General features: G+C 42.3%; 1 protein-coding gene across 2 annotated transcripts in view; it reads right to left on the bottom strand.

Moving 5' to 3' along the window:
* Positions 1-15175, bottom strand: part of DCBLD1 (discoidin, CUB and LCCL domain containing 1) — a 64461-nt gene that overhangs the window by 2940 nt on the left and 46346 nt on the right. For both annotated transcript variants that reach the window (XM_037065114.1, XM_037065113.1), the window contains 8 exons: positions 8509-8549; positions 7366-7545; positions 6893-7017; positions 6475-6622; positions 6267-6374; positions 3190-3277; positions 2908-2957; positions 1683-1802 (listed from right to left, as the gene is read on the bottom strand). In XM_037065114.1, coding sequence (XP_036921009.1) covers positions 1683-1802; positions 2908-2957; positions 3190-3277; positions 6267-6374; positions 6475-6622; positions 6893-7017; positions 7366-7545; positions 8509-8549 — 860 coding nt within the window. The remainder of the gene's footprint in view (positions 1-1682; positions 1803-2907; positions 2958-3189; positions 3278-6266; positions 6375-6474; positions 6623-6892; positions 7018-7365; positions 7546-8508; positions 8550-15175) is intronic.

Raw genomic sequence — 15175 nt, 5'->3', positions numbered from 1 at the left:
GGGAATTAGAGGGATGCGTTCCAATGATGCAGGCGGGATATGAGGAAAGAGCGGCCTGCCGCCCTCCAAGGAGAAGCCCGGAAGACCGGGATGCGCAGCTGGGAAGCCACTTAGAGGAGCACGTGTGGGGAGGGCTGGGAGCAATGGGGTTGATTCGGGACCCCCTGAGAGCTGGTGTCGCCGGCAGGTGCAGATGTCCAGCTGGTGAGCATCAGCGACTCACTGGGGACCAGGTGTGAAGGCTGAATGTGAGCAGCTGAGGGGACAAATGTGCACGGGCTGTGCCGGGGTCTCCGGAGTGGGGGAGACTGCTTTGGGGAGAGACTGCGGAGGGGTGGGGACAAAAGCAGGGCCACGAGGTGAGGAAGGAGGAGGAACTGCACTGGAAGCTGAAGGAGAATGAAAGAGAGGACAGGACAGACAAGGGGTTCTGCCCTCTCCTTGCTTCAACCACAACAAAAACGAACTTGAATTTTCAAGGGAAAGGAACAAGAGGCAGGACTTTGGGGAAAGATGCTCTCTTTGCCCCTGAGGCAGCTCAAGCAGCCTTTTTGTGGGGCCTCCTCCGACTTTGATACGTACACGCAGCGCCTGGGACGCTCTGGCTCCGCAGGCCGGGCAGGGCCTGAGAGCCTGCATTTCTAGCAAGCTCCCCTATGCTGCTGCTGCTGCTGGTCCTCAGAACCCACTCTGAGAAGCAAGAAACTAGAGCAGCGCTACCACCGAGTCTGATCTGTAGACGACTACACGTCTGAAACTGTTTATAACAAATCTGCAAAGAGATGAGTACGCAAATTGAGAGCAAGTGTCTAGAAACTAAACAGCCATTTGAGAGAGTAATTCTATGTCTCTTCAGTCTAATTTTAAAAATTAGAGCTTTGTATTTTGTATATTTTTATAAAAAGGTCATCATTGCTACTAATTTATATTGTGTTTTACAAAAGTATTAGTCTAGATAGATTAGAAACTTAAAAAAACAAAAGCAAAAATATGCATCTTTTCCCACAGACAGTGTGAGAAGCTTGACTTTTTTCTTTTTAAAATTTTTATTTATTTTATTTTAGAGAGAGGGGAAGGGAGGGAGAAAAAGAGGGAGGGAAACATCGATCAGTGTTGCCTCTTGTACACATGCGCCCTGACCAGGGACAGAACCCACAACCTAGGCACGTGCCCTGACCTGGAATCTCACCGGTGACCTTTCGTTTTGAGAGAGGACGCTCAACCAATTGAGCCACACCAATGGGGCAAGATGCTTGACTCTTGACAATGGCTTATCAGGGACATCTAGGCCATTCTAACACTGGACAGGAGTTTTCATCTCCTCTCTCCTCTTCTTCAAGGGCAGCAGCTGTACTGACTTCATCTTTCTAGTCCCCATTTCCTAGGGCCTTAATGAAAATGTTAGTAGCAAAAACAGATTAACTAAGAGCTTCCCGCTTTTAGTGGTACTTCAGGGTCATTGCTTTGGCATCATCACAGCCCCTGCGGGTGTAAGAGCCCCGGCTGAATGGGCCTTCCAAGAAATAGCTCAGTGTCAGTTTGTAACTGTGTACCGGATGCAGACAGAAAACCTCACACATTACTGACTTATAGGACTCCATGTGAACAACAGCATTTTAGTCTTATTTCTCTCCTGGTCCCCCCTCTCCCACAAGCGGCTGTCACAGAGGCTTGACACTTACCGGCCATTTCCCCTGTGATGAGGTCTAACTTTTGTGTCATCTCCTTTTCATTATCATAGCTGATGGTAAACTCAGCTGACTGATGTCTGGCAAAGGGATATTTAATCTGCTTCCACCAGTCTGGAATAGAGATAACAGGAAAAAGGTAGTATCTTAGAGGTAAAACACACCATCTCCACTGCTCCGTGATGTGTTCCTCCTGAGTTTGAGGTCAAGCTGCTTTCTGCCGGCTGACCTTGTGATAAATTCACAGGCACGGAGCTTCGGGTGTGTGTGGAAGAAACAGCATCCTGAGATTGGCTGCAACCACAGCAAGCACTATCCCAACCATGCTTTCCACTGTGCCTTTAAAATGTGCCTGGGCACCCATCAGGTCCCAGACTCTCCCTGTGTTAGACCACCTGGCTGTGATCTCCCATGGCATTTGTGACCCAGAGGAATTAACACAGCTGGCTGCTTAGACGCTGCAGAGGAGAAGTCTCAAGCTGTGTCTGAGACTCTCAACGGCCCTGCCTCACTGCTCTCTCTCTGGACTGCTGCTGATACATTGCTCAGGCAACCTGTGTCCAACAGATTCTCTGAAACCTGAACTTGATTCCTGCCTAGTCCTTCTCCCACTTTTTCAGCAAAATACAATGGAAGCCTGCAGATGCTGGACAACATTAAGTTCATAGTTGGGGCTTTTATAACTTCTCCTTGATGATAGGGAATGTGTTGGTCTAAACTCCAGTGGTAAAAAAAAGAGAGAGAGAGAAAAAGTAAAATGAATGTTGGTAAATGATGGGATGACATTGAACAAAAGTAAAAGTAAACTGCCCTGGCTGGTGTAGCTCAGTGGATTGAGCATGGGCCTGTGAACCACACGATCACGGTTCGATTCCCAGTTAGGGCACATGCCTGGGTTGCAGGCCAGTTCCCAGCAGGGGACTCACGAGAGGCAACCATACATTGATGTTTCTTTCTCTCCTTCCCTTACCCTCTGAAGATAAATAAATAAAATCTTTAAAAAGAAAGTAAAAGTAAACTGCTCCTGAATGACTCTGAATTAAAAAGATAGGATACAACATTTTCCTTCCTTATAAACTTGCTGTTATAACAAAGGCCATAGAGTTTATTCTTTTTAACTACACAAGTGTGGGCCACAAACCTAATGGTGCTTTTAATCAGCAGATCCTGTCCCTTCCTCAAAGATGGAATAAAACTGTGAACAGAGATTTCAACCAACCTGTTTTCTGAGCTGTAGAGGATGCATAAGGATTTCCTTTCTTCTTCCTCCTATCAAGACAAAAAAAAAGTTTTGCTGAAAGGGTTTCTCAATACTGATAAGTACTGTTTATAAAACAATACTTGATACTTTCTACCTCTATCTAACTTGTAACTACAAGTTGACATTTTATCTTGGAAGAAGTAATGTTGCTTCTCTACGTGAACCTTTGAAAAGTAAACTTTTTCGTTTTGTGATGTTCACATAATCAGAGAAGAAATCTAACAATATAACGTCACATACTTTCTAAGGGCAGCAGAGACCCCCATTCCGGCGACCAGCAGGACGAGGAGGAGCACCAGCGGAGCTGCGACCATGGCGATGTTCACCCCTACGAGTGGAAGCACGACATTTCAGCAGAAATGACCCTCGGCCATGCTTCACGATCTAAAGCTCAACACTGACTTGAAAGGACTTCCGAGGGTTAACACATGGGGCAAATGAATACAGGCGAGGCACTTACTGACATTGGAGAGCAAAAAGAGAGAATTCACAATTCTGGCTAAGGTTTGGGAAAGTAAAATTTATCCTCACCTCCCCCTCCTGCTTCCAAAGGCAGTGTTCTTTTACTTAATTTAATTTTTTAAATTATTAATTTTTTTTTCAATTACAGTTGACACACAATGTTATATTAGTTTCAGGTGTTAAACATAGTGATCAGACATTTATATAAATAACTTATGAAGTTATCATCATACACAGTGATAGCAATACTATTGACTATTATTCTGTATGCTGTACTTTACATCCCCCTGACAGTTTTTATACCTGGCAATTTGTACACCTGTATCCCTCTCCCCTTTTCACCCACTCCCCCAAACCCCCTCTCATCTAGCAACCATCAATATGTTTTCTGTGTCTGTAAGTCTCTGTCAGTCTTGTTTGTTTGCTTATTTAATTTTTAAGAGTCTATATATAAGTGAGATCATATGGTATTTGTCTTTCAGTGTCTGACATTTTTCTTAGCATAATACCCTCTAGGTCCATCCATGTGGTCACAGGTGGCAAGATTTCATTCGAAAAGGCAGTTTTCAATGTTCTTCAGGGATCAATGTTTACTCTGAGCTTGTTGCCTGGACCATATTAGACTCCCAAGTCAGAACTGAGGGCGGGGGGTGGGGGTTAAAGCTGTCCCACCCAGCCAGGAGCTACTCAGACAGGTAAATAGTTTTAGCGTTGTGGAGCTCTGGCGTGGCTCAAGTAGCCAGTGCCCCTGACAGCGGCCGGGGTCAGACCTGGACCATAACAGAGGCCAGGAAACCAGGAGCTTCTCAGTGCCAGAGCTTCGGAGCCATGGGCTGAGAGGAAATACAGCCTGAGGACCTCAAGTGGCATTTTCACACTGCTGTGCTGATCAGCAGACTGTGTCTTCCAGAGCTCTTTCTGCTTGGAAAAAAGGCCCCTTGACCAGGCACTCCAGCAGGCCCCAAGCTTGTATGATACAACCTAAAGGAGAAATACTTGTTCTTTAGCCTCCTTTATCTGTGATCCTCGGGAAGAAAATAGAGAGAGATGACCAGGAGTGGAAAGGTATGAAACGAAGGATAAGGAACTTAGAAAGGAACCAAACTTACATAAATATCCCTTGTGTTATTTATAAAAGTGGAGATTTGGGAAAATTTAACAACTTAAACATCTAACAATAGGAAAACAGTTAAGTAAATAATCATATGTCCATATAAAAATACTATAAAGGTATTAATAATTGTGTTTTTCAACCATTTAATAACATTGAAAAGTGCTCATAATACAATGGTAAGTGAACAATACAAACTACAAAATGGAATATATGGTATGCTATCATTTTGTCTCCGAGTTATAAATATAACTATAATTGATTAGATATAGTGCAATTTGGTTATTATTTTTTATGTTTTATTGTTTATGCTGTTACAGACATTCCAGTTATTTCCCCCATTGTCCCCCTCCACATAGCCTGCCCCCCACTTCCACAGTCAATCCCCACCCCATTATCCACACCCATGGGTCCTTCACATGTGTTCCTTGATTAATCCCTTCACCTTCTTTCAAATAGTTCCCACCTCCCCCTTCCCCCCATACAGTTGTCTGTCTGTTCCATGTTTCTATGCCTCTGGTTCTATTTTGCTCATTAGTTTATTTTATTCTTTAGACACCTCTTATAAGTGAGATCATATGGTATTTGTCTTTTACTGACTGGCTTATTTCACTTAGCACAATAGTCTCCAGTTCCAACCATGCTCTCACAAAAGGTAGGAATTCCTTCTTTTTTCCGCTGTGTAGTATTCCATTGTGTTTTTTAATCCACTCATCTACTGATAGCCACTTAGGCTCTTTCCAGCTCTTGGCTATTGTAAATAGTGCTGCTATGAACACAGGGGTGCATGAGTTCTTTTGGATTGGTGTTTGGGATTCTTAAAGTATATTTCCAGGAATGGAATCACTGTGTCAAAAGATACTCATCTATTGATGCTGATATAGAGCATTTATATTTATATTATTTATAGTTCTCTAATATTTCCAAATTTTAGAAAATCAATAAGCAAGTTATTTTATATTCTGAAAAAATAGATGCACTTGTAATGTTCATTACTTAACTAAATTATACACTTTACGTGTTCAGAATTTAAAAAGTATATAAAGGAATAGACTATAATGTCTGTCTCCTACCTCTGTTTCTCCTCCACAAAAAGCCAAATTATATTTTTTGACATTTTTCCAGAAATACTAGAGTGAATATATATATTTACACACATATTAGAAGTGCTAATAGGCTGTTCTATACCTTGCTTATTTATTTAAGTTGTCAATTTATGTCAAAGAGGTTTGTAAATTACTAGCATTTTTTCCTTTTTTTGTTTCTTTAAAAATATTTTATTTACTTATTTTTAGAGAGAGAAAGAGAGAGGGAGAGAAACATCAATGTGTGGTTGCTTCTCACGCATCCCCCACTGGCCTGCAACCCAGGCATGTTCCCTGACTGGGCATCGAATTGGTGGCCCTTTGGTTCTCAGGCCAGTGCTCAATCCACTGAGCCACACCAGCCAGGGCTACTAACACATTCTTTTTTCATGGCTGAAGAGTATTCCACTGCATGGATGTGCTATTATTTGTCCATAAAATATTCACTTAGTGTTTGAAGGGCAAACACTATCTTTTGAACTTACAATATTGCAATGAGTAGTTGCAGATATACACCATTTACACATGAACAGATACCTCTGAACCACCTGCTTCCAGCCATTCACATGACAAAAAAAACCTTTTGTTGAAGATACTGTAATAGTGGTTGTAGTACCAGTTACACTCTTGAGGAAATCATAAAGCAATAACTGCTCTACCTGTGGGCATTTCTTCAAAGGGGATGAGTTTTGTGATCGTCTCGTCTTCTCTTCCCGTTGAACCAACAGAATTTGAACTGGATTGGCGCCACACCAGTGAGTCGTTACCTGGGAGGGAAGAGACATTGGAAAAACCACGTTGGTAACAATGCTTTATGAAAGGACATGGCCAGAAGGGAATTACTTACTGACTTTCCCTGAATCCTACTTTGTGTAATCTGGCAACCAATGAGCTCCACTTTCAAGGCTATCCTCTGGTGCCACGTCTGGGGGACGACCCGCACGTATCTGGCCACAATGGGAGGGATGAAATTGTTTGTCACTGGATCGTGAAAATTAAAGTTGCCCCGAAACACCTGTGGAAACAGGTAACTGTCACCTGAAGATTCTATTACTTAGTTTTTAGGTCTTTACCAACCCATTTGTACCTAGTTACAGGACACCACAGCCAGGATTCTATGTCGGTTGCATTTTTTTAGACACCCAATATCGAAGATGCAAGGCTTTGCAAAGAAAGCCCAAGTTATCTAAGGTGGTACTGAAAATCTGTTTTCTGGAAACTCACTGATGAAAATACTTGGAGGCTTGATCTCCCACTCAGTTATTTCTTCCAGAGTTTCTCTTACCTTCTTTTCATTATTGACAATTCCTCTGTAGGTCCTCCACTTGGAGTTGTTGTTTTTAAAGTTCATCACAAAACTCTTAACATAAAAGTTGAAATTTGGCTGTGTGGATTCTGTGGTCCTAATTCCTTGTAAGAAAATATTATAGGTAGTTTTAAAAATACGTTACATATAGCACGTATTTTAACTTCCCATTTCTATTTTTCCCCCTCATTTGAAATCTCAAATCATTTCCCAGGCCGGCTTTTCTGATCTGCATTTAGAAACCTGATCACAGGTGAGTGCGTTCACACGGAGGTATGCCACATAAAAGGTCTGCCCTCTCCTCCGTGCATTCACATCTGCAGCCCACACCCAGGTTCCCCCACAGAGACTACATGCAGATTAAGATGTGGTGCACTTTGAGGCATCTGTGTGAATCCGAAATGTAACTGTGCATTTTGCCCTTGTGAAACTAACTGCACTTGTGTCAGTACCTGTTACTTTCTTTTCCTCTCCCAAATCGATCTCCAGCCACTCTTGCTGTTTGTGGTTCTTGCTGCTGTTCCCCAACCCTTGGTCCTGAAGTTGGGTTTGGCCAGGAGACCAATGAACTTGTTCTCCAAACCCATCGATCCACTGCCCATGAGGTTCCAAACTTAAGGGTCTGCTGCAACCTAGGAGAAAACAGCAGTAAAATGGTTCAGCTACCAAAAGAAAAATGAAAGCAAAAAAAAAAAAAAGTACCCCATCTCACTGAGAATTAGTCAGTTGTTTTATTTCCCTTGTGATAGCAAATCGGCCGTTTAATTACTGGTGTTTTAATGACTCAAATTTGCAGTGGACTTATTTGTATGCAGTATCTTGAAATTGTTGCTGCTTTTCTTTTCAATAGACCTCACTGAAGTCATGTCCTGTATAAGCGACATCTTTGTCCCCACTGTAGATTTTCCTTTCTAACCTAAATTCACCGCGATTTTAAGAAAGTGAAGGTGTCTTAAAGGTTTAAAATGCCAAGGTTCTTCTCACTTGACACTTTCTGTGCCCTTAAAGAGCAGGTACATCAGGTGCTCTGAAGATCAGTAAATTGTATCTGACATTCACCCACAGGACCTTAACTATACCATGCCCAAGGCAATGTGGAGGGACCAAAGGCCACACTCCTCTTCCTGGGCAAAGAAGACATACTCATAATGTTCCTCTTAAAATATTCTACTTTATGAGGGGGAGAATATTTACACAGACTATATGCTATGATGGAGGGGATAAAAGCCTTTATTTTATATACTCATGTTCAATAACTTCACTCAAGAAACCCACATACCCAATTGTACTATTTAAAAGATTTCTACATTAAAATCGAACATAAAGGAATTTATCTTAAAATAAGTGTCATTATAAATTTTCACTATTTTGGAAAAATTTGAGAGAGCTTAGATTATAAAGAAAAGTATTTTCTGCTTAATATTAATTTGGTTTCTGGTCTTGTGTATTTTTAAGTCACAGTGTACTTAGTGATGTGTGACCTGAGGGAAAAACAAATAAAATCCTTTAAACTGCACCATCTGAGAGCTATGGAGAAATAAACTAACTCTGAAGATTTTAAAACATCCAATTCTTCAGGGAAGCACGATCCTTACCGTTGGAGGGGAACAGAAACCGCCTGTCCGACAGCGAGCCGCTGAAACAGTAAACAGAAACATGAGAGACAGAGTTGCCTCACAGAACTTTAATGACTGATACGGAGCTATGGCACAGGGCCCACAGAGCCTCCCCACACCCTCTGTGATCGTCACAGTGCCCCAGCAAGGCCACCGTTACCATCTTTATTACTGGAAATTTATAGATCAAGAATATCAGGCCTATCGAAGGTAAGCAACTTTCCTATATTCGTATAGGAGACAAGTGAGCAGGACTCTGAGACCGTGCTTCAGAATCAAAATCATTGTATTAAACAGAAATGTACAGGTATACAGTTTCAAGAACAACCTTAAATCCAATTAATTAATATGAGATGATAGAGGCAGCAAGGATCATTGCCCTGAAGATAGTTCCTTTGATTCTGGAGTCACCATAAATGCCCGACTCATTGTCAAAAATCAAGGACCATTGAAATGAAGAAAACTGGTCACTCATAAGAACAGAATGTCATTTGCTAGCTGCCTTCTCTGAAGACTTCTACACCCCTTTTCTCAGGGGTCCTACCCCAGCATGTTGCTCTGAACAGCCTCAGACTGTTCTCTCTCCAATCCCACTCCTACCCAGTGTAGCACCCAGCACCAGCTTCTAGATGTTAAGGCATAGCTGTCATGGAGAGAAAATTGAAAGCATTTCAACGACTGGCTTGAACTGGACCTCAGCCTTGATCTTTGGGCCTCGAGAGTCCTGCTGCTCTACAGTCGGTATTAATCTCATGGGAGAACTTGCCAAATCAGCCTTATTCTGCAGTTGTCTTCTTTGGAAGAGATGAGATTCATAAGGCCTAATACGTATTAACTTTTAAAAAATCCATCACCAACTCAGTGGTACGTAGAAATGCATAGAATAAATAGAAAATTTGGAATTCTCAAGATTAATCTTTTGCCAGAGTACTTACTATATTAGATACTAGAGGCAAACACAAAAAGGTAGATATCACTGTATGTTCCATTATTTAACAAACTGAAAATATTATTTTAAAGGTTTAGCTCTGAGACTTCTGATCAAGATGGCGGTATAGGCAGATATGGCTTGCCTCTTTGCACAACCACATCAGAACTACAACTAAAATATAGAACAACCATCACTAGGAAGCATCTGAAATTAGGTGGAATGGAAGTCTGTCAACTATGGAATTAAAGAAACCACATCAATTCAGGCTGGTAGGAGGGGCACAGACATGGAATGTGCTGGTCCCATACCCACATACCCTTTTTTATTCAGAAAGGACATCTCAGGAGGAGTAGTCCCAGCCCCACACCAGGCCCTTCCCCAGGCCATGGTTCCAGTGCCAGGAAGCTAAGCCCCCACAACTTCTGACTGTAAAAACCAGCGAGGATTGAGTAGGTGTTAGAAATTTCTGGGACCCCAAGCAGTCCCTCTTAAAGAACCCACACATGAACTCATCTACTCAGACTCACTGCCTCTGAGCTCCAGCATCAGCGTAGCAGCTTGAAAATCACCAGTGGTATACATGGAGAAACTGAGGTGTCTGGCATTGAGACAAGCAGAGGCCATTGTCCCTTTGCTAAACCCTCCCCAACAGAGCCAGTAAGCTGGTGCCATATCTGAGACTCCATCAATCCAGCTAAAACTGTTTGACTCACCTTGGAGATCCCCAGAGACTCTGCCCCACACAACTTATGGGCACACCCATGCTGCTTTTCCAAATGAATGAGTGGTCTTGGCTCATGCTTCACAACTTCCTAAATCCTATCAAACAAGCAACAGCTGGCTTCAGTGAACCCCAGGCCCAGCACTAGCAGTAGCCAGCCTAGATTCACAGCTTGGCTTTGCCTTGGAATCTACAAGTTCAGCACAAATGGCAACCATCTCAGATAGCTTTATAGCTCAGACAGGGTACTGTGGGAAAAATATAGGTAGGGACTGACACTGGCCTACACCACGTGGGAAACCCCAGAGCCCACACACTCAGTGGACAGCTCCGGACCACATTGGAGCACCATCACCCTGCCCCTGCATAGCTGATCCTCCATGGAGTGAGGAGGATGGTGGTCAGTGGTCACATCCAGTCCTTGTAGCTAACTGGCCTGGGTAAATCTCTCCTATTGATCTGCCAAAGCTCAACTACAAGAGAAGGGTGTACTCAGCCCACACGAAGGGTACACCTCAAGTACCCAGCATGGGTGACAGCGAATGCTGTGCCACTGGACCCTACAGGACACCTACTACATTAGGTCACACTACCAAGACATAGAGTCAAAGCAGCTCTACCTAATACATAGAAACAAACACAAGGAGGCTGACAAAATGAGGAGACAAAAAATATGGACCAAATGAAAGAATAACTCAAAATTCCAGAAAAAGGCCTAAACAAGATAAGCAATCTGTCAGATGCACAGTTGAAAACACTGGTTATGAGGATGCTTAAGGAACTTACTGATGACCTCAGCAGCATAAAAAGGTATAGTCAGAAATGAAGGACACACTAATTGAAATAAAGAACAATTAAAGAGAAACAACAGTAGAGAGGATGAAGGGGAGAATCAGATCAATGATTTGGAACATGAGGAAGAAATAAACAACCGATCAGAACAACAAGAAAAAAAATCCAAAAATATGATAATAGTATAAGCAGCCTATGGGACAACTTAAAGAGATCCAACATTCACACCATAGGAGTGCCAGAAGAAGAAGAGAAAGAGAGAGAAATTGGAAATTTATTTGAAAAAATAATGAAAGGAAACTTCCCTAATTTGGTGAAGGAGATAGATATGTAAGTCCAGGAAGCACAGTGATTCCCAAACAAAATGGATGCAAAGAGACCCACTCCAAGACACATCATAATCAGAATGCCAAAGGTTGAGAATCTTAAAAGCAGTTAAGAGAAAAGTAGTTACCTACAGGGAAGTTCTCATATGACTATCAGCTGATTTCTCAAAAAAAAAACTTTGCAGGCTAGAAGGGATTGGCAAGAAATATTCAAAGTCATAAAAAGCAGGGATCTATAGCCGATATTGCTCTACCTAGGGGAGCTATCATTAAGAATCAAAGGACAGATAAAGAGCCTCTCAGATAAGAAAAAGCTAGAGAAGCTCATCATCACCAAACCATTATTATATGAAGTATTAAAGGGACTTATTTAAGAAAAAGAAGGAGATCGAAACTGTGAACAATAAAATGGGAAAAATACATTTCTATCAACAACTGAATCTAAAAACCAAACTAAGCAAACAAGAACAGAGACATAATCATGGATACAGAGAGTGTCTTGATGGTTTCCAGATGGGAGAGGGGTGTGGGGAATGGGTGAAGAGGTGGGGGATTAAGAAGTACAAACAGGTAGTTACAGAACAAGCAAGGAGATGTAAAGTACAGTATGGGAAATGGAGCAGCCTAAGAACTTACACGCATGACCCATGGACATGACCAATGGTGGGAGGGTGTGCCGAGGGAGTGGGGTGTTGTGTGGAGGGGAGCAAAGGGGAAAAATCAGGACAACTGTAACAGCATAATCAATAAAATATAATTAAAATAAATAAATTTTTATTAAGATTTATTTAGAGCCTTTCTTTGACTGAACTGTCCATTATTTCTAATGTTCCTGCACTAAGTATTTCACTTGAAATTTGGCCCAAATAAACCTAGAGAACACTGCTGCAACCCCGAGAGCCTAGACTCGTTCCCACTGCCAGGAAACACTGAAATATTTACTTTTTGTTTTTGTAGAAAAAGAGAAGTTATGGTAAGAAGGATAACTCTGGAGTCAACACAGAAAAGATGTCAGGGAAGGCTCAGCGTTGAACAGCTCCTTCCTGGCTTTCCTCCACTGTCAGCGGAAATATGTTTTTTTTTCCATTTCACTCTGTTGAACTAATTGAATATGTCCATGCAAAGAATTCTATAGGTAGGTAAGTGTCCTCTTAACAAAAAAATGCCCCCGGGAGGTTGGGGAAGAGGCTTTCACACATTAGGGTGAGTGAATTCAGTCAGATTCCAGGAACTGCCAGCCTTCCCGGAGGGCCCCAGAAGCTATCAAGGAGGCTCTGATGTAAACAGAAAGAAAAGCCTTCCCGGCCTGTGGTTTAGCCCCATCCTCTGTGTGAAGTCAGCGCCTCTTCCTGATTCCGTTCTGGTCTCCTCAGATCCAGGAAGAAAGCTGACCCCGGATGAACCCCCGAAGAACCCTGGATGTTTACTTTAGGGACTCCTTCTTCCTCAGCTGCGATGCTTCCTTCTGTATTTTTTCCTGAACACCAAACAATCACGTGTGGGAACAGAAGTTCAATGACCGCATGTACACTGGTTCCCCCACCGCAGAACAACACAGATGAAAACAACCACTCCCTGCAGATTTGGGAATCCTAATGAGTGAGAGAGTCCGTAGGAGCCTACAGTTTCCTCCTCTCACAGTACAAAAAGTCAGTGCAAAATCACAGAGCTGGAAGGAAGAAGGAACCTTGAAAGAATTCTGGATTTTCTGTCTATTCATGCCAACACAAAAATAGGAAAATCTATTCAAATAAACTGTATGGAACATGAAGCAAAATTTTCCTAATTCATCAATGCTTCAGATGTCTGTATTTTTCTTTTTTTGCATTGAAGTTTAATTTCAAATTATACAAAGCGATGTATTAAGATCAAGTGATATCACAGAAGTTATGCAGAATATAATGTTTACTATTGTTCAACAGTTTTACTAATTTTTCTTTCAAACTAAAATAAAATCCAAGTTAACCTTTTTACTACCCCATATTTACAAAAGAAGCATTCAAATGTATATAAATACAGACAAGAGGTTCCAAAAAACAGATTTAAAGCCAAAGGCCCCTTTTTCATTCATTCTGAAAGTAGCAGGACCCAGCAAATCTAGGCCACAGCCTGAGACCAAACATAAAAATCATAAAAAGACAAAGATCCTCAAAAGTCAGGGCCAAGCTAACATTGAAAACTTTGGTGCCCAAGCAATCACTTTATGCATGAACATATATAATACACATATAAAATTTCACTTATATATAGTACATACATGTATATGTATGTATACACATGCATATAAATATATATGAGGTCTGTCCAGAAGGTGTCCCACCATGTAACAATGAAAAATAGAGATGTTTATTGAAGAAGATACAAGAAACATTGTACATAGGATGATGACACCTCAGGCCCCTTCAAAGTAGGCATCTTGGGACCTCACACAGTTCTCTCAGTCACCATCAGCTGCCCCATCATATTTTCCCGATTCTTATTCATGGTCTGAAATCTCTTCCCTTTCAAAGGTGATTTTAGTTTTGGGAAAAGCCAGAAGTTGCAGGGTGCCAAGTCTGGGCTGTAGGGAGACTGAGTCACCTGGATGATTCGATGTTCCACCAAAATACTCTGCATGAGACATGACACGTGAGCTGGTGTATTGTTGTGATGAAGTTGCCCATAGCTGTGGCCTTCTGAATCATCCAAATAGTTTCCACGAAGGAACGTTTAAGCTTAACTCAAAATCTGATACAGATTCATTGCTCTACTTGCTCAGTCATTTTGAAGGCGATGGCCACACAGTACACATTCTCACTCAATGGCATCTACTGCCCCACTGACTAGTACAGTGAAGTCGTTACTGTTCACACATGCGCATTCCAGTCCACTCTCCTTGGCTGCAAGTTTCTATCAATGTCACACAAACCACTCTCATTTTATTAACAGTGGCTGGATTTTTTCTAGACAGACTTCATTTTATATATAATGTTTATTTGAGTAAGGATTCTAGTTTCTAAAGGCCTCTGTAAGCTTTTAGATATTAACTTTGGCCCAAATTTAGAACTGCTTTGTCTATGAATGTTCAGATAGTATAAAAAAAACTCTTTGGGCCCCTTGTTGCAAAAAATCCCACCCAGAGGGGAGAGCAGATGGGAAGGTCAGGCAGGTGGAGGACACAAATACAAAGCGGTGAGCCTGCACAGCCAAGCGTGCATGTGTGCGCCCAGTCCTTGGTGATGACTGGCTCTCGAGGGTCACACACTGCACTGCTTGCGATTCCTGGGAAAGGACTACACTGAAACCACCTCTTCAGTTACTCCCAGCGCACCTCCAAACTCAAAACTGCCGGTGGGAGTGCTGCCTTTTCTCCTCCACCTCCCACCAGTCACCCTGCTGGAGGGGAGCTGGGTGTGAGCACGGCGTGCTGACGGTCACTATGACTCCTCTCTGGCATCTCTTGCCAGGTCTTGACTCTACCACTATGTCCCTCTAAGCCTAGGGCCTGACTTCCATCACACCCAAGGCTTGCCTTCTCCATGAAGATACCTAGCAAACTTCTCACCTGATGGCTGTCACTGTGTCCCCTCTTTGGCTGTAACAGAGTGAAATGCTTGGTCTCTGACTGCATGGTGTTTCAGCCTTCTTTGTTCCTGTGGCCTTCAAGCTAAAAGCTCCTGCTTTGCCTTGCATACAAACAAGCTCATCCTTAGAGGAATTCTGCCTGATGCTTTGAAAACACAGCCCTCCTATTTCCCCTTCCCTTGACATAAAAAAGAAGCCTGAACTCTGTACTTTCTTAAGGTGGATTTGAAGATTATTAGGTCTCCCATCTTCCTGGTTGGCACTGTCTCAATCCATAAACCTTTGCTTACTCCAAAGTCTGGGTTTTGGCCT

This window comes from Sturnira hondurensis, unplaced genomic scaffold (genome assembly GCF_014824575.4).
Source record: "Sturnira hondurensis isolate 20B ecotype Veracruz unplaced genomic scaffold, ASM1482457v3 Scaffold0015596, whole genome shotgun sequence".
NCBI lineage: Eukaryota > Metazoa > Chordata > Mammalia > Chiroptera > Phyllostomidae > Sturnira > Sturnira hondurensis.
This window is presented reverse-complemented; position numbering and strand designations above follow the sequence as displayed.